The 23,689-nt window shown below is 36.9% G+C and overlaps 1 protein-coding gene across 1 annotated transcript; it reads right to left on the bottom strand.

Moving 5' to 3' along the window:
- Positions 1-387: 387 nt before the first annotated feature.
- Positions 388-22,882, bottom strand: LOC6645614 (dual specificity protein phosphatase Mpk3). Its single transcript, XM_023177330.2, has 5 exons — positions 22,371-22,882; positions 2,376-2,493; positions 2,095-2,308; positions 1,886-2,021; positions 388-1,716 (listed from the first exon to the last, which is right to left on the bottom strand). The coding sequence occupies exons 1-5, from the start codon at positions 22,825-22,827 to the stop codon at positions 1,151-1,153; spliced, it is 1,491 nt and encodes a 496-aa protein (XP_023033098.1). The 5' UTR covers positions 22,828-22,882; the 3' UTR covers positions 388-1,150.
- Between the last annotated feature and the right edge of the window lie 807 nt (positions 22,883-23,689).

Raw genomic sequence — 23,689 nt, 5'->3', positions numbered from 1 at the left:
TTTTTTGTTTTGTTTTTTTGATGTGGTTAAATTTTTTTTGCATTCATTCATTATATATATAACAATTATACATTTAGTAAATTAAAAAACTAGGCGCCTAAAAACTGTTCCATATAATATATATATTTATTTATACATACATATATGTATATGTATATGTATATGGATGTGTGTGTGTGTGTGTGTGTGTATATATATATATATATATTTTTGACTTGGCTTAGGAGTTAAATACAAACATGTACATCCATATATATATATATGTGTGTGTGTGTGTGTATATATATATAAATATATTTCATATATTTTCATTTTTAGTTTGTGGATATAACATTGGATTTTGTTTCATAATTTTTTTCGTATTGTTTTTGTTTTTTTGTTGTTTTTTTGTTTGTTTTTTACTTTGTTTTAATTTGTTGTTGTTTAATAAACATTTTTGACTTAACTAGAAATTATGTTTAATATTACATATAATAATATTATTATTTTGGAAAATGGGGATGTGGATGGCGGGGGGGGTGGACAGTTGGGAAGATTATGGTATATCTTTATAATAAAAAAAAAAAATAAAAAAAAAAGAATAGAATAGATAGAACAAAGGATAAACAAGAAAAGTTTTTGTTTTCCTTGGTTTCCATTTTCCTCATCATGAGGAGGGTTCACCGATTTTCTCTTAATAAACTAATATATTCATCTGTATATGCATATGGTTTGTGTGTGTGTATGTGTGTGTGTGTGTGGGAGATGGGAAACGAGAATTGTGTCTCTTTTAAACTGCCATCATCTCATTATCGTTTTCATGCTCATCATCCTCTTCCTCATCATTGTCGTCCTCATCCTTCGCTCTATTGACAGCGGCAAGGACTACTTCAACAACAGACACCGCCTCAGCTGTTGTTGTAGTCGATGTGGATGAACTTGTTGTACTTGCTGGCGACATATTATCCGGATTACTTGTGGCCAAAATGATGGGCGGCAGCGGCGGCGATGATGTTGTTGAAGACGACGACGACGACGACGATGATGATGATAATGATGATGATGATAAGGTGGAGACGGCAGCGGCGGCCGAGGAGGCGGCATAACCTGCACACACATTGATTGTTTCCTGACTTGGTGGCAACACAAAACACTTCCCACCCAGTTCGTCTCATTTGAGTCCCGTATCCGACGATGGTGTCCAACGATCAAACTCAATGCCCGAATCCGGTGAGACACCAGTCGCTTTGGCCAAATGGGCAGCCATAAATCCGCCAGTTTGCATACATTTGCAATCGGCGGCAATGCAATTGCATGAGAATTTTGATCCACTGCGTCCGCATTGGCGTACCATTGTTGGATTTGTGGCGGCATTTAGGACATTGGCGGCATTTGTATTGGCAACCAAATGTGTGCCCGTTGTCGTTATGGTATGATGATGGTGATGATTATGATTATGATGATTATGATGATGATGATGATGATGATGTCCCCCCTCGTCCATGGCATGGCCATCACTGCTGGGACTGCGGCGGAGTTGATTCTCAAAGGATTGCAGTTGCTGCATAAAATGAAAGTTGGGCGACACATCCGGCTTCCGGTCACGCACCATCATGAACGCATCGTTCAAGCTGAGCGCTCGTGTGTGCATCAAATAGGCGAGCGTTACGGTCACCGAACGTGAAACGCCGGCCAGGCAGTGGACCAGCACCGCCGAGTTCGCAGAGCGCGCTTCCTCTGTAAAGAAATGGAAAATTCAAAGATTAATAATGCTTGAATACATCTTTTCATGCCACCAGTATGACATAATCGTTTGAATCGTATTCAAACTACAACTAAACTAGACTAAACCCACACCAAATTATCGAGGGGGGCAAGTCTTTCTTCTCTTAGATTTCTGTCTTACCTATAAATTGTATGGCATCTGGAAAATGAATGGCCAAATCCTGGGAATAATGATCGGTAATGGGTATTTGCAGATACTTGATAATGCCTGACTTTTCAAATTCATTTGGCAAATCTGGTGTGACATTTAAAACGTACTAAAAGACAAAGAAATGTAACAAAGTTAGCTAGTTGCACTTTTTTTTTTGGTTAAAGTTACGAAATATTTACCTTAATATTATACTTTTGCAATGCATTCGAGTCGCCACTGTGTGAAGCATTGCCCAGAAATAGAAGACCTGGTATTATCTCAACGGGCGCCTCATTGTAACTATGATGATGATGATGATGATGGTGATGATGATGTGTTGTACTCTCACAGTCCGAGGATTCGGCTGAGCTGCTGCATGCCGAATCGGAATGCGGTGTGGAAATGCGAAGGGATCTGCAGCAAAGAGAAGATCAAATTTTATTCTTTCTTTTCTTTTTTTGGCTAACTTCATGTGACTTACCTTAGACCCATTAGCTGATCGGTCTGTACATTGCGACTAGATTCCATTTCTTTGTTATGTGCCTGATTATCATCCTCACACCATTCCGGAAATGCTTGACGAAAACTGGAGAAACCGTCTGCAAGAAAAACGAAACGTAAAAGATGCGGCGAAACTTTAGAATGCTTTTGTATGTATGTACATATATATTCATTTTTTTTTTTTTTGCTCTGTCATTTGAGGCCTGTGGAATTTGTTGCGTTCGTTATGCTTGGCCAAGTGTAGCTTGTCTTTGGTCTTTGGTAAGGCAACACCTATGTAACACACACACAGAGACTGAATACCTGCTACTTGTCGGCACCCACACTCAAGTGTGTGTGTATGTGTGTGTGTCTGTAAAATTCTTTCAAGCGACTCATTCATAAATAAATGTTGTGACTTTAAAGCTGCCCTAGCCCCTTCTTCTCTTTGCTTTCTAACGTCTCAATCCTTTCTTCATTATCATCATCATCATCATCATCGTCGTCATAATGATCTATTGCGCCCAATTAGAAACGGAAATGGAAGTAAAAATCGAAACGGAAATACTGTTTCTATATTTATAATCATCGACCGAGCATAGCCCCAATACTACTGAGTAGTCGTAGCAGTAGTTGTATCTATCTGTCTCTGGCTCCCGGCTCCGGGGCTCTGGGAATTGGAATTCAAATTGAAATTGTCATCCATCAGCATAAACACAAAACGGAAGCTTACAATTTCCTACTTGGCGCATATTAAATGCGATTTCGCAGAAAACACAATAAAAAGAGGAGAAAAAAATACTATATACAGACATACTGACTATTAGCAAATAACTAAAATCAAAAAGAGTGCAAGAGAGAGAGAGAGAGAGAGAGAGAGAGAGGAAGAGAGGAATGTGGCACAATGCAAAAAGAAAGAACAGACCAAAGACGAACATGTAAAACAACAAAGAAGAGGCAACATTGTGTATGGACTGCTTATCACACAATCCGTTCAACGGGTTGTATACGCAATATGCCGGTTCAATATATTTGGTTTAAAAATAGCTAAAGATATGAACAGAGAGCCAGAGAGAGAGAGAGATAGAGAGAAAGAGAGAGAGAAATAAAGGTAGAAAAAATAACCATTGACATTTTTCCATCTTCCTCCCCCCTAGATTTTTCTCCTTCATATCTCTCTTTCTCTCTCTCTCTCTCTTGATGCCTCTCCTGTTGCTGCGTTGACTACATGGACATGACAAACTGCATTTGATAGCAATTTCCGTTTGCAAGAGTAACTGCATCATTGACATCATCCTCATCAACATCGTTGCCTTGGTCGTTAATAATATTTGCTGCTTTCTAAAAATACCAAGATCGCTGAGAAATGCATTCAAAACGCGTCATAGTCTCTCGTATGTAGGTAGAAAATCAATATGAAATTTAGTTACATGGGAAAAGATGTTAAAAATATGCACCGGAATAGTCAATTTACACATTTTATATGTTCTTGTGTTGAAAACTTCATGTAATCATGCTAAATAGGACACTAATGTTGTCCTATAAATATATATATATTAATATATGTATTTATATGTATAGATATAAATTACCGATAACAATAATTTATGACTGTGATAACAATCGAAAATGGTGCTTTAAGAATTTTATTCGAACGTTACTATATGACAATAAACCAAGGTTGTTAATCAATTCCAATTTGATCATCTTAAACTCCTCTTCTTTTGTATTATATTCTATGTATTTTTTTATTATTCGAAACTTTTCAGTATCTATTTTATATACATTTATTTCTCAGATTAGATATTTCTAAAATATATCTAATATATCTAACTTTATAATTTATAACAGACGGATTCCACACAGCATTTTAGAAATATGTTATCCTTTTTCCTGAATCATAAATAGATAGATCATAAATGACTAAATGACTCCTTGAGCTAGGGTTTCTCTGGATGGGTTGCTTATGATCCTTTTTTTTAAACAGATTCGAACTTTTTTAAAATCATAAACAGCAATAGCCTTACATTTTGTTATTGTAATTAAATATGAATCAGAATTTAACCATACGGAAGAGTCTTCTGTGTTAAACTAATAACAAGAAGGTTTTAAATAGACTTATTAAGGTGATGAACTATATATATATAGTAACAAAGATGTGTTTAAAAATTTATGTTTGAGATATTTCTTTTAATGTGTGTAATTCATCATTTTGATATATTGATATTATATAACATCAAAAAATGCAAGTTAAAGCCTTTTGCTTATTGTATTTATTACGATGTATAAAAGTGGAATTTAATTAGCCCTAAAACTTCGATCTTCAAGTGGTCGTAATGCCATATATACATATAAATCTATACATATAAATCTATATATTTTATAATAAATTTATCTACATTTACAAATGTTAAGTATTGTATTTCTCTGTCGCTTGTCTCTATCTCTATTGGTTTCTCTACTTGTCTTACCATATAAGCAAATATACATATAGTATTATGATTTTTTTTTTTTTGTTTTGTCACGTTCTCTGTGCTGTTGTGTGTGTGCGTGTGTGTGTATTGTTTCATTGATGAGTTCACACACAGCACACATTAAGTGGAAACAATGACCTTCAAAAAGTTTTCAAATGTAAACTTGAAAATAAAACAAAAATAATGACAAACGAGAGATATAACAAAACTGAAATTTGTTTAGTTTTTTTTTTGTTGTTTTTTTTGTTAACCGGATTTCAAACGACCACCTCGCCCACCTGCCCCGCCCACTTGACAAAACAAATTTCGCATTTGACAATAAAAAAAAAACATACATATATATGTAGGAATATTTACAACTCCAACAACAATAAATGGCATCAAGCCTTATGGTTGATCATTTCATTTCTCTCATTCATTGTTCATTTATTTGTTTATAAATATATATGTATGTATGTATGTACATACATATTGTTGGTGTATAATTTTTTTTTTATAGATATATATGTATGTATGTATATGTATTGTTATTACACTTTTTTTTCGTTTCGTTATTGCTTATCTACCTCTTGTTTGTTTGCTTTTTTTGCCGTGTGTGTGTATGGAGAGAGATATAGATAGAGGGAGATAGAGATACGGAGACATGTTAGAGGGGAGATGGTGGGGGCAAAAAAACGTGAGTTAAATAACTTTTAGCTTGGCATACAAACAAACAACAATACACACACCCACATATATGACAAGATAGTGAGTAAGAGAGGGAGAGAAGATGCATACATACAGACAAAGCTCTATTCATTCAACATTTTGCCCAACGGAAATGACGTAGACCTAAAAACAGTTAGATGGATGGCATGGAGGAGTAGTGGAGAAGCGAGAAGCGGTTGACTCTTATTTTTTTTTTTTGGGAGGTCGGTCGATGGGTGTGTGCGTGTGTGTGTGTGTGTGTGTGTGTGTGTAGTAGTACCTTTGTGAGCCCTTATATGGATTTACTTTTTACATTTTGTGGGGGCATTTTGCTTAATTAATTTTGTGGTTTAGGTGACGCAGCTCCCTTAAGTGGAACACAACCTCAACATCATCATCATCAGTCAAGCAACCAGCACCCATCACCCATTGCCTATTGCCCATTACCCATTATCATCAGCCATCGTCCGTTAAATCCACATCAGGTCACCAGGCACGTACGTCCGTTTAATCCATCGATGGGGGTAACCGCACAAACCGGAAGCACCACAGCACGAGTAAAATATGGCGAAAACAAAACAAACAACAAATAACAAACCGCAAATACAACGGAAAAATTTAAAACAAATTCCTATTTATAACAAATTGTTTAGAAAGTTAAAGGCTCTTCTTAGAAAATGCGGCTAGATTATAAGTTTAGTGGCTAAATGCATAGTCAATGTACAATATCTTATCGACAAAAGTTCTTTAGCACTGATTGACAACGACAAAAACAAAAAAAAAAAAAAAAAAGAAAACAAATACTTAAGAAGCTTGGTCTGTAATTAGTGTGGCTGTAAAATTCAAATGATGAAAAGGTATTATCGCTGCTTTTGGTCTGACCATTTGGCATTTAATATTTGCAAATTGTCAATTAACTTTGTAGATTATATCACTTGATAGCTCGAGCGTGCGCATAAATAATAATAAACCGTACAGAGCCCGCCGAAGGGCATTATAATCCAAGTGCAGTATAAACAAAACTTGTACTACATTGACATTTGCAACATCCCTGACCCAAGCCCTGACTGTTTCCCCCTGCTCTTCTCATCTCACACACCTACACCTACATATATACATATACATATACATACATCCTACCCCCACTATTTATTTGATGTCGCATCGAATCAATCATGTTGTAATCAATATCAATCAACTTCCGTTCCTTTACACGAGTTCTTTAAAATGTCAAAGCGTGGGCGGCAGCGCGTTTTTGCGAAATTAGTAAAAAGAAAACGAAAACAACGAAACAAAGAAAAAGAACAACAAAGTGGGAGAGTTCTTCCATTGTAGGAACTAAACTCAAAAATAAATTCCTCGTCCATCAAAGACGGAAGTGGTAGACATTAATATCTACGTGAGTGTATCTTTCCCAATCGACCCCTCCCTCCCATCTTTCCCCATTTTCCATTGCATTTTGTTTATGCCCTGAACGTAAAAAATGTGCCTCCAAAAATAAGCAAAAAGCAAGCAAAGAGAACAAATTTAAAAAGAAGAATGTAAACAAAATTGGGGCCATGTCGGGTTGTTTGGCTCTTTGGGTTGGGTTTGGGTTTGGGTTGATATTGCGATTGCGATTGGATGGATTGGTTTTCGTCTTATTTTTACAGCGTCACGAAAATGACGGTGGAGAGGCGCTTGGGGGTGTAGGCAAGATAGAGAGACACTAAAAACGTGTGTTGCGGCATTATGTCGATGCGTTCGCCCCTCTATGTATACATACATACATATGTATATGCATATCTCGGATGTGGTGCGGATGGCTGGCTGGCTGGCTGGCTGGCTGGGCTAATGGCTCGTTGTGTCTCTGACTCATTGACAAATAGCATTGAACTACAGTCGTCGTAGTCGTCGTCGTCGTCGTCGACATCGTGGTCTGGTTTTTCATTCATCATCTTGTTATACATACATGTATGTATGTAGGTGCTATATATGACCCCCACCCCCCTCCCCCCACCGCCATGTGTGTGTATACAATTTTTATGTGTATTGTGTAACACATGGCTGACTGCATTTCCAGAGCAAAGCAGAGTAGAGCATTTAGTATACATAGTATGAGGAGGGTCTGCTGTCAGTTAGTCAGTCATACATTGCGTATGCGTAATATTGATTTCACCCCATCCCCCCCCCCCCCCACACACACACACACACACACACACACACACACACGCATAAATCCCTATGACAAACATTTCAAAACTCCCCCAAAAAGCTAAAAAGTCCACAAAAAAGCAGAATGTTTACAGATGGCATGGCATTATGGCATCTGTGGCAGATGGAAAAATGTATGGAGAGTGATTAAAAGCATATTTTGTAATAAGTAAAAACACAAACACACGCACACACACACATACACAGAAAGCAAAAAAGGTGGGGAGGAAGAACATTTTAACAAATTCCAAAACAAAACGAAAGAATATATATCTCGTATACATAAATGATTATACTCAACAAAGGGATTGAAGAAGAATGCCAGGAGCATCACTCAAATCCCCCGCCAACACGATAAGCGAAATGTGTTTAAAAGTTGTTTAACTTTAATATAATACTTATGCTAACTCGAGAATTTTAGATACATACATACAGTCCTAAAACGATCGTATTTTATTTTTTTCCAATGAAGATTACTTAAAGGTTTCGCAATTGCTAAATTTTTCTAGTTACTCTAAAGGAAGTTAACTCATCGACTAGCTAAAATACTTTGACGTAGGTGAGAGAGAAAGAGAGAGGGCAAAGGAGAGAAAGACTAAGTGGTAGAGAGGTAGGAAGTAAGATGGCATACAGAAAGAAAAAAAAAAACCCAGTTCCAGGTGCTGTCGACATCGCCCACATTGGCCACCGCCTACGACAATAAAACCAAAAATGAACGTAGCTTAAATTGTATACGACCAAAGAAACAGAGAGAGAGGGAGAGAGATAGAGAGGGGAAAGGGAGATAGAGACAAAGTGAGTGAGAGACCTGACTAAATATACAACAGACAACAAGTATAGCCAAAAAAAAAAAAAACCTCAACAAAATTCTAAATAAACGCCCGCACATTAAAAAAAATTCCATGTATTCAAAAATACCCTATACACACACACAGGAAATACTGAAAAAAGTAGCTCAGGCAAACGCATCATTGTCAGTCTGTCTATAATAACCCTTTAAGTTTGATCATATCAAGCAAAATATATAGTTTTGAAAATCTCATTTCATTTCTTTAAATTAAAATTTTACCTCTAATCAATGTTGAGTAGTTTGAAGTATTAAAAAATGTTTTAGATTAGCCTAGACATGAACCTATATCAAAGATACCTGAAACCTAACTAAATATATGTATGTTGGCATGCAACCCACTCCAACTTGCATCCCTTCCGAGGGGGAGGGGTTTCAATGGAAAAAGTGAAAGAGTCTGTACTTGTTTTTTTTTCGTATTTTTTTTTTTTTTTTACATAAGCCGCCTTTGAAATTGCTTTTATGAATGAACGAACCCCACCAAACAACAGCAACAACAACAAAGAGAGCGGGACCGAAAATAAGTGGCAAGATTGCACGCAACCATTTTGGTTTTTTTTTTACTCTTGTTGTTGTTGTTGCGAAAATGAAAAAGAAGAAGAGTCCCCCCCCCCATGCATACATAGTTAAAGTCGATTTTTTTATACCGTTTCATTCATTCATGCATTCAATTTAATTTTTCACTGTAGTTTTTTTCTTTCTCTTTTTTTTCGACGTCGCGACGTCGACTCAATTTGCTGCAATTGAGCTGCCGGGCCTTGTGTTATGGATAGGAGGCTCAGAGAGTAGTACCAAGAGGGGGGGGGGCACGGGGTGTGGCAAGCGGACATGGCGACATAATTTGCTTTTGCCTTTCATCTTGTGTGTAAAGCGACTTCCGCATTTTAAGAGAGTGAGAGAGAGATGAAGTTTAGTTAACTATATTTCTGTCAATTTTTGTATTATTAAAACTAGCGACTAGACGACTAGTTTAGTTAGGAGGCCGTTCTACAACGTTGCACATGCTAATAGCTGACAATTGTGCCATGTGAGTTTATATGTATGTGGCAGAGAGAGGTCATCGACAAATGATGAAGAAGATTTCGTTATTAACGACAGAATACCGGAAGTTGGCCAAAAATGCAATGCCGTTGCAATTATTATTCGACACTGACCACGAAGACTCTACCTCTTCCTCAAAGATTAAACCAATTAGTTTTAAAGTTTTGAATTTAATTGTAAATTCAATTGTATCATTGATTTTGACAGTTTTCACCAGAATCCCCCGACAGGTGTCATTACGTATAACTAACTCTATGGCTTATGGCAATGGATTAATTAATTTCCCCAAAATGAATTTCTAGACACAAGATATGGTAATTCTAATGAATATGTGAGCCAAGTCATGTGCATGTATTAGTATATATGTATGTACGTGTGCAGTTCTCCGTAATAATTAGATGCCGGCAGCTTCCCAGCAGTCTGATTTCATTTGAAGCATGGACAAAGTAATGTGCACTCTTATTTCTCTATCCACAATTAAATTTCGGTGAATGTACAAATTTGTTTTTCAACGAACTCGTTTCACACAACACATACACTCACACTCTTACACACACATCTGATCTGTAAGAGAATGTACATATATCAATATTCATATTCATACATTTATTATGAGATAGATTTACCAAAAGCCATGATCCTTTCCCATTAATACTCATAGATTGGTTCATTCATATTCCAATTACGACTTATAGATGAATTTTTATACTCTGTACTCATAATACTCGATTTCCCCCGATGAAGCAATACTCAAGAGTAGTTCCATCGGGAATAATAGAAAGAATTGTGGATTAACGAAGAATTCTTTCATTGTACTCATATTCATAGGCATTTAGGCACAAATTAGGAGAGAGTACATAATGAGTATTGCAATTCATATTCATATCCCAATTAAAACTCATAAATTCATTTGTGTATTCATACTCATACTCATAATCATACTTATACATTGGTTATACTACTTATAACTTATACTCATAGTTAATACTCATAATTTAGAGACATTTAGGCAAATATTAAGAGAGAGTATAACATGAGAGTAATTTACCAAGAGCGAGGAGGGGTAAGAAACTGATTGAATGATGCGGTGTGTGTGTGTGTGTGTGTATTTTGAGGGTTTTCAAGGACTTGCCCCTTGGGCCTAAACAAAAATGTCAAACTGCGTAAGCCAATCAATCAAAATGTAAATAAGCAAAAACCTTATTTCGTTCATTCCACACCCACGCACAACAGAGCATACAATTCTTAACCTACATACATATATAAGTATAAGTATGTATATGTATATGTACCCCCCAGGCGCGGAGTCGGGGCGGTTACGAGGGCGGTGTTATAATGGTTGGTTTGCCGTTGGATCTATAAATAGGCATACAAGAAGCCGCAGCAGCTTAACCCAGACCTGGGATGCCGCATTATTAATTAATTATATTTTCTGTTTGCGCACAGAAAGGAAGAAAAGAAAAAAAAAATACAAAATAATAATAATAATAACGTTGAAAATGAAATTTGGCAACAGGGCGAAACAGAAAATTTTACAATGCAAAAGCATACACACATACACACACACACACACGCACGCACACATACATACATATAGTAAAATCCGGAATAATTGAAGTGCCACAAAGGAAATTCGAGAGCGACAGAGACAATGCGATAGAAAGAGAGAGAGTGAGAGAGAGAAAGCGAGAGCTTTGTTGCCAAATTGTATCTGTATAACTGTATATTGTGTTTGGTTTGGATTTTAAATGGATTGGATGAAGAGAGAAAGAGAAAGCATAAAAGGATGGGGAACAAGTGGGAAAGGTCAAGGGGTTGCTTGGGAGTTGATTGGATAAGGGGGATGGTCGGCGGCGGGTAGATAAAGCTTTGCCAAATGGGGTCAAGTTTAATGTGCAACTTCCTGTTGCTGCCTTGCCGCCTGCCTCTGTAATTGCAGATGGATTTGCTTTGTCATTTCAGTTTCAGTTTCAATTTGCCTGGGGCATGCAACAAGTGCCTAGCGACCGATTATCTTGCTCGTCTTTGTCTTTATTGATTTTCCCCACTTTTTTCACTCTTATTTCTGCATAATAAAGGAAAACAACTCTTTTGGGTATGGCTACTATCATCACATCCTCCTTCTTCTTCTTTTTCTTCTTCTGCTGCTGCTACGTTTTCTTCTTCATCGTGGCTTGGTTTTATTCAATACTACAACTAACTGCAAGATAACCCGCTGGGGCTAGTTTCCTCCTCCTCCTCCTCCTACCGCCCTCTCTCCCCATCATGCACTTACAGCGATTCACAGTCGTCCAGTTTACTAACAATAACAACATTTCGCTATCCGGTAGCTCTCTGTGCTCAACAACGTGCTTTGAATTTCAATTTCGAAATGAAATGCTTAAAGCGCCAAAAAAATATATATATATATTTATATGTATGTATGTATGTATATACCAAAATAAAACGCAAAAAGAAACAACACTAGTCTTGCACAATGAAGAAGAAAGAGTGAAACAGTGAGTGGCACAGACGTGGAAGGGGGTACGGGGGGGACTTCACAACCCTGAAACTGAAACTCGAGAGCGGTGCTAGATCAGCATAAAAGATGAATCTGAATCCCACTCTGTTTGGTGTCGCACATTTCGAAAAGGAACACCAAATCTATGTACATTTTTCTTATAAAATTCTGTATATACCAATTTGAAAGCTATCAAGCAAAATGATTTAAAAGTAACTAAAGGTCAAGTGTGGCACATGTCCTTTCAAAACCTGACTACTTGAGCCCTTTTCTCATTAGTACAATTGAAAAGAATTAACTGTTTAACTTTGTACAAATTGCATTCTAATTAGCCAACCAAACAGAAAATTTAATTTCAATTCATTTATTTAGCTTTTTATGGTACCCACATGCAATACACACAAACAGGAATTGGCAAATGTCTTCTCCTCTTTTTTTTTTTATTACATACAACAAAGTTTTATGATATTCTGAAACCCGCTGAACAATGCACTTCATTCTCTCCTTCTTCATTCTTATGGGTCTTATGTCTTTAGTGTTGCATGAAAAAAAAAACAAAAATTGCGCACAGTCTGAAGTAGGAAGCAACCAGGGAACACTACCAAGGCAAACGCGCACGTTTCTCTCATCTGGAGTAGTTTTGTTGCTGCTGCTGCTGGTGCCTTTTCCTCCTTGTTGACATAGCTCGCGCCGGTCATAACAAGAAGCATCATCAAGATGAAAAAGTGGAAGAGAAGATGCAGCAAATAGCAACAGAAACTGAAACAGAAGACGTAAGGGAATTGTCAAGGGGGACTACCTCCCTGCCCTAAGTAATGCCATTGAAGGGAGATGAAATTATAAGAGGAATGATATCACAGACGCGGACCCTGGCAATATTGATATACGTCGAGAGATGCTGCACAGAGATTGCCCTTCCTTTTTGCAAGTGAAACACACAAAATTGAAATGTTAAACTTTTGCTTTAAGCCAGATTTTCTATATGCTACGACTGCGAAAACTTCAAAATCAAACACTAGAAATTAGAGCCGGGAAACTATCGATAATGGCATCTTTCGATACCATCGATAGTATCCCTTTTTAAAGCTTTTTAGGTCTTCCTGTTTTTTAAGTTTAAAAACTTTAAAATTTAAGGGAAAATAGCAGACTTCGAATTAAAATGACAATATCACTTCAGTTAAGATATGTCCATACATACATACATATGTCTTTTATAATCTATTATGCAAAATGTCAGAGGTAGAATGACATAATTCGAAGCAAAAATAATTACAGAGACAATTAACACAAAATTTTAAGTATATCAACATTTGTTTGATAATTGTCAGTCAAGATTCTGTAGATGATGGATTCATTATGCTGAAATTGGAAAAAAAAAACCTTTAGCGCTCATTACTATAAATACCGATAATGAATCAGAAAGTTTAAAAATCGATACTTCAATAGTGCTATCGATAGTTGTCCAGCTCTAACAGGAATCATATCAAAGTAACTTTTGGCATCCATTAGAGAGTAACTCTCATAAATATATGTATATGTACATAGGACATGTGTGTATGGCGTTTATTGCGTTACCTGGCCCCAAGGATCTCAGGATCTGCCTGACCATTTTAATCTAAACCAAATTGGAAACAACCTGTTAAGAAATACATAGATATTACGATGCCTCTCAAAGAGAGTAAATCAAGTAGAATTTTTTAAGTATATTAGCCATTTAGAATGCTTGAAATTTCCTGTGTGTACATATGTTAGCTAGTATAGGTTAAGTGCTAATACGGCATTATATTACAATATCTTCGATATCATAAAACCTAAACTGAGAGTTCATGATGTTGAATATAGCACAGACACGAACCACACACATTCGCACGCACTCACAAAGCAGATTCTTCCTGCTTTATCTGCCCGTCCCCCACCTCCCCATTGTGGCTCCTTCATTGAACCCTATCAAGCAACCATTCTTAGTAAACTGTTGTTGTTGTTGTTGTTGCTGTTGCTGCTGTTTTTGTGGCTCGTTCTCGTTTTGGAATCTGTTGCTAATTTGCACTTTGATGAAATGCGTTCATGTTTATGCTTGCTGCTTGTGCTGTTGTTGTTGTTGTTGTGCCTCTGCGTTCGTCCACCACCTACTCTCTGTCTCATTCACTTTTTGCTCTTCATCCATCTCATTCTTTTGCCCTTCCTGCTGCTGCTGCTGCTGCTCCTTCACCAGTCTCCCCCCTCTCTCCTACATTTCTGTAAATTTATGCATGCAACGTTCCAACAACTTTTTAGCTTCATTTCATTTTAATGCCGTCTTACTTCTTTTTCCTTCTCGCTTCCTCTCTTTCTCCCTCTCCCTCTCCCTCTCTATTGCTATCCCTGTCGCTGTTTACTTCTTTGTTGGGGTTTTGGATACCCTTTAGTTTAAAGGGGAAAGCATTTTCAACCTTAAGTTTTTGTGTTTATCTGTTGGTCTTAAGAAAGGATTCAAGATCCTTTAAAGTTGCTTTAAAAACAGAAACTTGTTAAGGGACTTTATAAAAAAAAGTCTAAAAATATCGAAAAGAGACAACCATTTTAGTAAGGGTATAAAAATATGCTAGGTACATAAATTATGTAGTCAAAGTTATTGCGAGCCTTCTGGTTTTCTTTGGGGATTTCGCCTTTTTTTTCTGTTTTGCTTTTTTATTTATTTATTTCTGTTTTCTGTTTATTTGTTGTAGTTTTTGCGACGCGACAAAAGGCAGACAAAACGATTGGCTTCTTGGTTGTTTGCTAATTCCAAGAATATAACAATTTACGCGTCGTCCCCCGCCAAGAAAACAGAAAAGTGAATGGGGCGACTCTTTTTTAGGTCTCTCAAACTCTATCTGCTGGTGTGTGCTGGTGTGTGTGTTTATTTTTTCCCTGGATACTTCCGTTGAATTGCAACCCACAGATACACACACACATACATACATATTTCTCACTCACTCACATACAAAAATTTTTGAGTTTTTGACCGGAAGTTGTTCGTTCAATTGCTGCAAAACAAAAATATATACATATATAATTTTGCACAAAAGATTTGTGAATGGATGTTTAATGTCGATCTGGTCGAGATCTGGTCGGTAATGTGGGCCGCCGCCTCACCGTTAGTCAGTCGATTGACTGACTGACTGACTGTGTGTGTGTGTCTGGTTGTTTTAATTAAAACCCACTCAATTCAGAGGTAGACTTTTTTGGGGGGGCTGAAACTTTGACCCAAATCCTTCTTAGTAAGTTAAATATCGAGAGAATCACAACCAGTGGACAACAAAAATAAGAACGACAAAAATTTTTTGTTGTTGTTGTTGCTGTCTTGCTGTAGGCTGAACACTACTATATAATCCAGCGACCAACTTTAACATGGTCGTCGACCACCTCTCCGAATTGCTTTCCAAAATATGCTGACGCCAACACTGGGCAGATGGAGTCTTAGAGAGAGACAGAGATAGATAGAGAGAGAGAGAGAGAGAGAGAGACATGTCAGAATGTCCAACTTTGCATGTGGGCTGATTATAATTTGAAATGATTACAGTGGTTTCAATTCCAATTATTCATATAGAGATCACTAAAACAAATTCCATTGCCTATCTTTAGGGTAAAATTTAAGTAAATTATGCCTTTGGTTTATTTGGCTTTCCCGGGATTCAAATTAGGGAGGGGTGGGTCATTTTAAATTGAATTCTTTTAATACATTTGAATTTGAATTCTTCAGAAATAATTCAAATACAATTTAAAGCTGCTCTTTTCTGTTTTTACCCGGCTACGCTTATGTTGCGAAAGGGTGAAAAGTGCCTAGAGCTAAATCTAAAGGCTAAATTTGGCAAATGTTTCCAAAAATTGAAATAAATTGAATGTCCTTGAACTATTTTTCTATAGAATATGTTTAAAATCAAGTAAAAATAATCAAAAAATGACTATAATGTCATAGGACTCTAATGAAGATGTTGCCTTAGACTCTCTTGTAAATAACTATATCCCCTGAGAAACAAAGCTCTTAATCCATTTTAATCTATAACAAAAGTGGTTTTATGCTAGAAATGATTTCGGAATATGTACTTTGGACAAGTTTTCAAAGAATCTGTGGCCAGTGTTTGTGAAATTTTGGCATGTAGGTGGTTCATCAAAGCACTAAACAAAAAAAACCAAGCCAACCGACCAAAACTGAAAACCATAACCAGACCAACCCAACCAATCAAGCAATAGCCAAATGGCCAACTGTCGTTTTTTTTTCTTTCTTTTTTTTGTCGATGAAGGCAGTTCAGTTGGCGGCTTCATTTCACTTCTCTTCTTTGCGGTTGCTGTTGTTGTTTTTTTGGGGGGGCTTTTTGATGAATTATCATCAAATTGTAATGAGAGGCAATCGATGGCAAACGACCTTGGCAGTGTTTGTGCCACGTGTTTTTCTCCTACTCTTCTTGCCTCCTCATTCTTCTCCTGCTTCTCCTCCTCCTCGTTTTCCTCCTCCACAATGTGTGTTCAAAAGTGAAAGATGAAAAATGTGAAAATTGACCAAAATAAACAAGAGAGAGAAAATAAAATGTAAGTTACAAAAAAAAAAAAAACAGAAATAAAATCAAGCTTGTCAAATTGAGGCAAACAACTCTCATTCAAACCAAAAGATGCAGAGAAAATAGGAGAAAAGAGAAAAGCAAATTGGGAAAAATCTTTTGTCTGTGTTGCTTTATGCTTTGATTCGTTAGTTGGGTTTTTCCGTGCTGCAACCAGCGAGACGAAGAAGAAGAAGAAGCTGCTGCAACGCGACTCGATGCAACGATCGACGAATAAGCGCGCAAAACGAAACGAAACAAAGTTGGAGTTTTGAAGTTGAAGTTGTTTTTTATGGTTGCGCATGCGCAGAGCAGGCCTCGAGTTCAATTTCTATAAAAGGGTCGAACGAACGAACCAGCGAAGAGAGAAAAGAGAAGACGTTATAAGAAGAAAAGGTAAAACAGAGAGAAGAGCTTTGTATCCGCTTGGGCCATAAAAGAAAAAGAAGAAAAAACACACACACACAAAGAAGAAGAAAATAAAAATCAAGCGACGGTGGCGGCGGCGGCAAGCAGACAAGTTCTTCTCCGCCTCACCCAATGAAGAAGAGAATATGCAGCCCAGTCGATCCGGCGGAGGTGGAGACTCCCCAATAAAAACTCTGGCGACGACGCATCGTTCATTGACTTTCGACACTCTCGACGACGCGACGTCTCTAGAGAGTCTCTCTAGAGAATGCCATGCAGTTGTGCGGAGTGGGAGTGGGAGTAGGAGGGAGAGCAAAAGAAACGCGATCTGTGGTGAGGGTTTGAAACCTTGCTAAATCTAAATTGAATTAACTCAACAACGGAAATGCTTAGTTTAATATGATATTGTGTCTCTTTTTTTGCACCCACTCCCCTCTCACTCACTCACTCACTCACTCTCTCTCTATCTCTCTCTTTGTGTGTGCCAGCAGACATACCACATAGTCATCCTTAATTGTTTTTATTCTCAGAAATTGCAACACAAAGTGGCATTTAATTAGACTTAATTTTGTTGTCTCTCTCCATCACCATCTTTCCCCCACTCTCTGTCTCTCTCTCTCTCTCTCTCTCTCTCTCACTCTTTATATATCTTGCACTCGCTACAACTGCAACTTAGTTCATGGCGTTTAGCATGTGCTTGTGCAATCCGCGGTCTTCCTGGTCCTCCCGCGTGTCCTCCTCCTTCTCTTCTTTCATAAACGAAAGCAGACAGCAAATTAATTGCATTTTATGGCTAATAAGCTCCCGGCTTGCAGCAGCCACAAAAAACAACAACAACAAAAATACTCTACAAGAATTTACTTTAGGATAAATTCCATGGACAAGTTTAACCGAAACACATTGTTATGTGTTGTAAGAGTTTAATATGGATAATAACGGCATTTATCTGTGAACTTTATAATCGCATCGATAAGTTTTAAAAATTTAATCGAAAAGAAGCTTCAATTTTTGATTAGTAGTATCAAAGAAGCAAACTTCGGCATTGTCAATCGTATCGATAAGTTTTTCCAAATTTATCGAAATGAAGCTCAACATTCGATTAATCGCTTTCCAAAATATAATAAAATATGAACATTTTTTCTAAGATTTTAAATAAAAAATTTGATAAATTTATTTATCAGTATGAAATTCATCAAATTTACATTTTTACCAATATAGGACCGAACACCGTCTGGATCTGTCCATTACAAAAAAAGCCATCAAAAAGACGGAGTTTCTCACGGAAATGTCGAAAGCTTTACGTAAAATTACGTTTACATATTTATCACCAATAAATTAAGCTAAATTCTTAGTTAGTTCCATTCATTTTAAACTGAAAGGTTTTCTATTGAATTTTAACTTGTTTTAGTTTTCATTGAGAAATCTAAGCTCATGACTCATACTTATGTACATTGAATTGACCATATATATGTATTTTGGCTTCTTTTTTTTTATTTCTATATGTATGTTCCTCCATACATAATTATCTTCTGACTATGTGTCGCCGTCAGAGCAAAAATCAGACTGTGGCTTCATATTTATTTTTATCACTTCAATTTCCGTTCGCTTACAAGCCGACGACGACGCTGGCGTCCTCCTCACCCCTCTCACCACACCAAAATCCCATCCTCCCTAGCACCCCGTCCCCTTTTGAGTTGGCAAGAGATGGAAGGCTTTCCATAGCTTACGCACGAACAACGTTCCATACACACACAGACACACACACACACACAAACACTCTAACACCACCATCCATTCAGACAAAGTGTGCTAATATCGCAAATTGACAATGGAGCGTCAACAAATGGACCGGCTCTATATATGTCCCTCTCCCCTTTCCACACCACTCACTCACTCACTCTTTCTCTCTCTCTCACTCTTCCCACACTCATTGTTTACTCGTTTCATTTTGAAAATAGAATTTGAAAAGGCCAAAAAATTAGCATAACATAAGGTCGCGTTGCTCAAATATTATTTCTAACCACATATGTATGTATGTATGTATGTATATATAGATAGATACTTATATATGTATGTATATAGAGTAGGTATGTATGTTATGACGTCAAATGGTACAGGACTCTGTCCACTACATAGACGAAAGTTAGATAGAGACAGAGACCGAGAGTGAGCAGGAACGATTCAGATGGGCAATTCATCTATCTATCTATCTACATACACACATCTAACAAAAGGGAGACACACACACACACACATTGATACCTTACTGGCTACCTGTGCTCAGGTAATTAGAGAATTTTTTCTTTGTTTTCCCTATTCATGTGTGTGTGTGTGTGTGTTGATGTGTGTTGGTGTGGTTTATGACCTGGAAATACCAGGGAAATCCTCATACTCTTGACATTTTTGCACACCAGAAAACAGCGTGAAAATTCCTTGTCATCGAAACAGATCAGGGTCTCTAAAGAAAAGGCTAGGTGAGGGGGAGTGGTGGTCACTTGAGAAAATCTTCACATTTTTCTTAATGATCTCGAAATGGTTAAAGAATTTTTGTGACCTGAATGAACGATTGAACGAAAAACTGGAATGGAATGGAATTTTTCCTATGTCTCTTTTCATTCTACCTTGTTGCAAACGAAGATAGTCAGTCTGAATTAATATAATCAAAATGGCTGAAGCAAAATCATTTCAACTAGTCTTAGTTAAAATGAAGTAAGTAAGTCGTCTCGCCGACTTGGGTATACCATACACCAGGTGAAACAAATATTTAAAATTTCGAAAACCAAATGTATGTCTATTAAATTGTTTTAACATGCTATCATGTTTACCATATGCTATCTCGCTCACTCTACAAACACACGAGCACTCTAGCGCCGCCACTAGCCAACGGCCAATTCTGCCCTAATGGATCGCGTAGCAAAATACGTTCATACGTATATTTTGTATGTTTCTAGTCCGATTTCAATCAAATTTGGTAGTTTGATAGAAATAGATAAGATTTATTAGTCTGCCAAATTTGATCGCGATGGTCAAAAAATTGCAAGAGCCAATCGGTTTTTTCTAAATTATTGAGGCGGAAGTGGGCGTGGCAACATATTAAAATATATGTATTCTGCGCGCATACTAAGCCAATATACATACTAAATTTGGTGACTTTAGCTTTGTGAGTTTTTGAGAAAATCTGGTTTGTTTAATTTTCGGGGGCGGAAATGGGCGTGGCAAATTTTTTAAATAGTCAATAGTCAAATAGTCGGCGCGTCTATTAAGCTAGATTACGGACGGACACCTTAGATCTAGGTGTTCATACGGACGGATGGACGGACGGACAGACGGACATGGCTAGATCGACTCGGTTTTTGATCCTGATCAAGAATATATATACTTTGTTGGGTCGGAGATGCTTCCTTCTGCCTGTTACATACATTTTGGCGACTTTAATATACCATTTCACCCTATGGGTGTATGGTATAAAAATTCTTAGTTTAACAAAATATTTGCCGACTATTGGATAAAAATTTGTACTTTTTGTTTTGTTTTGTTGTTGTTGTTGTTGTTGCAGCCAATGGAAAAATAAAGTTAACTTATCTTATCACTTCAAAACAGCTGTTGAGAGGGAGAGGAGGGGAATGGCATGGAAAAGGTATGCCAGGATATAAGAGGAAGTAAGGGGGCAACAGCAAATGGTTTATCAACACATTTAAATAATTTATATGTACATACATATATAGTCAGTTGGCTAGATAAATATATGTATATATAATGATAAATAGATGAATGGCTAATTGTTCAAATGGTTCAGCTATAGATATACGTACACACATATGTATGTACATACATACAAGTGACATTTAAACAAACATCGATTAGAACACAAAATCGTTTAAGCGAAACAAGTTCAACTAGGGGTTAAAAAGCAACAAATTTCTATTTAAAGCAACGTCGCCAATAATATTTCCTCCAAGATCATTCCACATCATCACATCATCATTTAGCGATCTGTCCTCTATGTCTGTTTAATCTTCTTCTATATGGAATGTGTCAATAGGCTGAATGGCTGGCTGGCTGGCGCTAGACTTATCAGTGAAACATCATCTACATCTACATCCATATATACATATATATGCATTATATATGCTGTTACCTTTCGCTGATATTTCTCATAGACACAAAAATTCTCTTAATATGATGTTGTTGTTGTTGTTGTTGGTGTTGGTGGTGGGTCTTGATTATAAACATAATGCCGCTTGTCTGTTCCGCAAAAATGTTGTTTATTTATGGGGGCCAGGCAAAGGCGCTTCGCTATATTATTTATTCTTTATTTTTGTTTTGGTTCTTGTGGCTAAAAATGCCGCAGCATTAAAAATAAAACAAACAGAAACAACAACAACAACAACAACCAGGCAGCAGAAAAAAATAAAAATAAACAGAAAATGCAAAAAGAAAAACGGAAAAAATGCCAGAAAAAATAAATATAAATAAATTTAAACCATTTTTTTTTATTTTTGTTATTTAAAGCAATGCAGAGTATATATGGGGGGTCTGAAGGGGATGGATGGAAGAAAGAACAATTGCCAGTAGTCCATTTTTATTTACTTTTCAAAGAAATATATATTTATCAACAGTTTTCAAATCGTTTACCAACTCGAAATGGGTTCAAAATTATGCCAATATATGTTTTGGCTACAATATTCTAAGAATTTTGCTCAATTAAACAAAAATGTTGAGAAATTGATGACTCAAAACCGTTTTTGATAGAAAATTAAATAATTTTTGACAAGAAAACTTGAATCACATTATAGAAAATGATTAAGCGTTTGTCTATTATCTATTAGAAAGCTGCATTAATGAATATTTAAGAGATATCTGACAATATTCAGAATGAATGAAGCTTAAAAGTGAAATAAATTGACTCAGTTTGAATTCAATGAAGAAATTAATGAGATGAATGATACTCAGGTACTTTGAGTTATTTAATAATTCATACACAAATACTTTTGTTTGATATATGTATGTAGAATCATTCATTTAGTTTCTTTGATTGTTTAAAAAAATCGAAAATTTAGCATTCGCAAAAACAAATATTATTCACGATTTCTCACGAGTAACTGAAGTTTTGAATGAAATTTTGAGATGAAAATGATCAAAAATGAAGAGTGTACAAAAAATTCAAGTCTAAATCCAATGGAAAAAAAATTTCCTGCCTAAGAGGTCAATATCAGCAACAGATCTCCTGATATGTGGGATTTGGCCAGGGTTCAATGTGAGAGGGAGAGAGAGACACATATTCACTCACCTTGCAATGATACAACGCGACAGCCATCCTGTTTGAGACGACGATGCAGGGTATTTATGATCGAATCATTCCCATTGCTGCCCAACATGGCAAATGCTGCAGCGGCTCCGACTCCAGCTCCAGCTGCTGCTGCTGCTGCTGCGGCAGTGACTGCATCCTGATTAGGCATTGCCACGCCCTCGCCATTGTACAAGATGAAGAGGCAGAGCTTATAACCCGTTTGAATGCGCTCCTTCAACTCCGGTGACTTGATGGTCGAGGCCAAATCAATTTTGCCAGCTGCCAATCGTCTCAATACTATGCTCGGTATACAGAGATTGACAGCGCCGCGTATATGCGATTCACTATACTCATGGGAGCCGCGGCAATCCAATATGATCAGCTCCTTGGCATCCAAGGCTCGAAGCTCTGATTGGAGCCATTCTTTGCTACAGCATTCGTGCTCTGTTTCCGGCATGGTTTCAAGCACACACACAACAACAACAACAACAAAAACAACGAAAACTCAACAACAATAACAAAAACCAAAAAAAAACAAACACAAACAAACAAAAATTTGTAAGCTTTTCTTGTTAGCACTTGCTCGCTCGCACACACGCACTTTAACTCTCTCGCTCGCTTTCTCGTTCTTGCAACGGTTTTTGGTTTGTTTCGTTTCTCCTTTTGTTTGTTCTAAGTTGAAGTTTACTCGGTTCCTGGTTTTTTTTTCTTTTTTGTGTTCTTGTTTCTTCTTCTTTCGATTACAACAAAGTTTACATCACATTTTCATTTTCATTTTTTTTCTTTTCTTTTGATTCTCTGTTTCTTTGCTTTGCTTTTGCTTCACAAAACACACAGAGGCACACACACACAGAGGTAAAGAGAGACACAGGGAGAAAAAAACACCACAAAATGGAAAAACAACAAAAAAAATTTAAGTATGTTTTGGTTGTTGCTTGCTGCTTCTTCTTCTCTTTACTCTGTTTGTTGCAACTCTTTTTTCTTGATTCACTTTTTCGTTCACCTTGTTTCGTTTAATATTTGCGTGTGTGTGTGTTTGTGTGTATTTTATACTCTGCTTCTGTTTTTGTTATTAAATTATTAACTTTTGTTCGGTTTTGGGTGAGTTTTTGTTTTAGGCTTCTCATTTATTACGCATACAAGCGCGCGCCAAATCACAACCGTGTGTATGTATCGCTGTAACCGTGTATATGTTTGTATATATGCGCGTGTGTGTGACTTGGGTAAGGTGTGTGTGCGTGTGTTGGATGTATGTATGTACATATATACATATATAACTTTGTATGTGCCCGCAACAAAATTAACAACAACACAAAGAG

This window comes from Drosophila willistoni, assembly GCF_018902025.1.
Source record: "Drosophila willistoni isolate 14030-0811.24 chromosome XR unlocalized genomic scaffold, UCI_dwil_1.1 Seg143, whole genome shotgun sequence".
NCBI classification, from domain to species: domain Eukaryota; kingdom Metazoa; phylum Arthropoda; class Insecta; order Diptera; family Drosophilidae; genus Drosophila; species Drosophila willistoni.
This window is presented reverse-complemented; position numbering and strand designations above follow the sequence as displayed.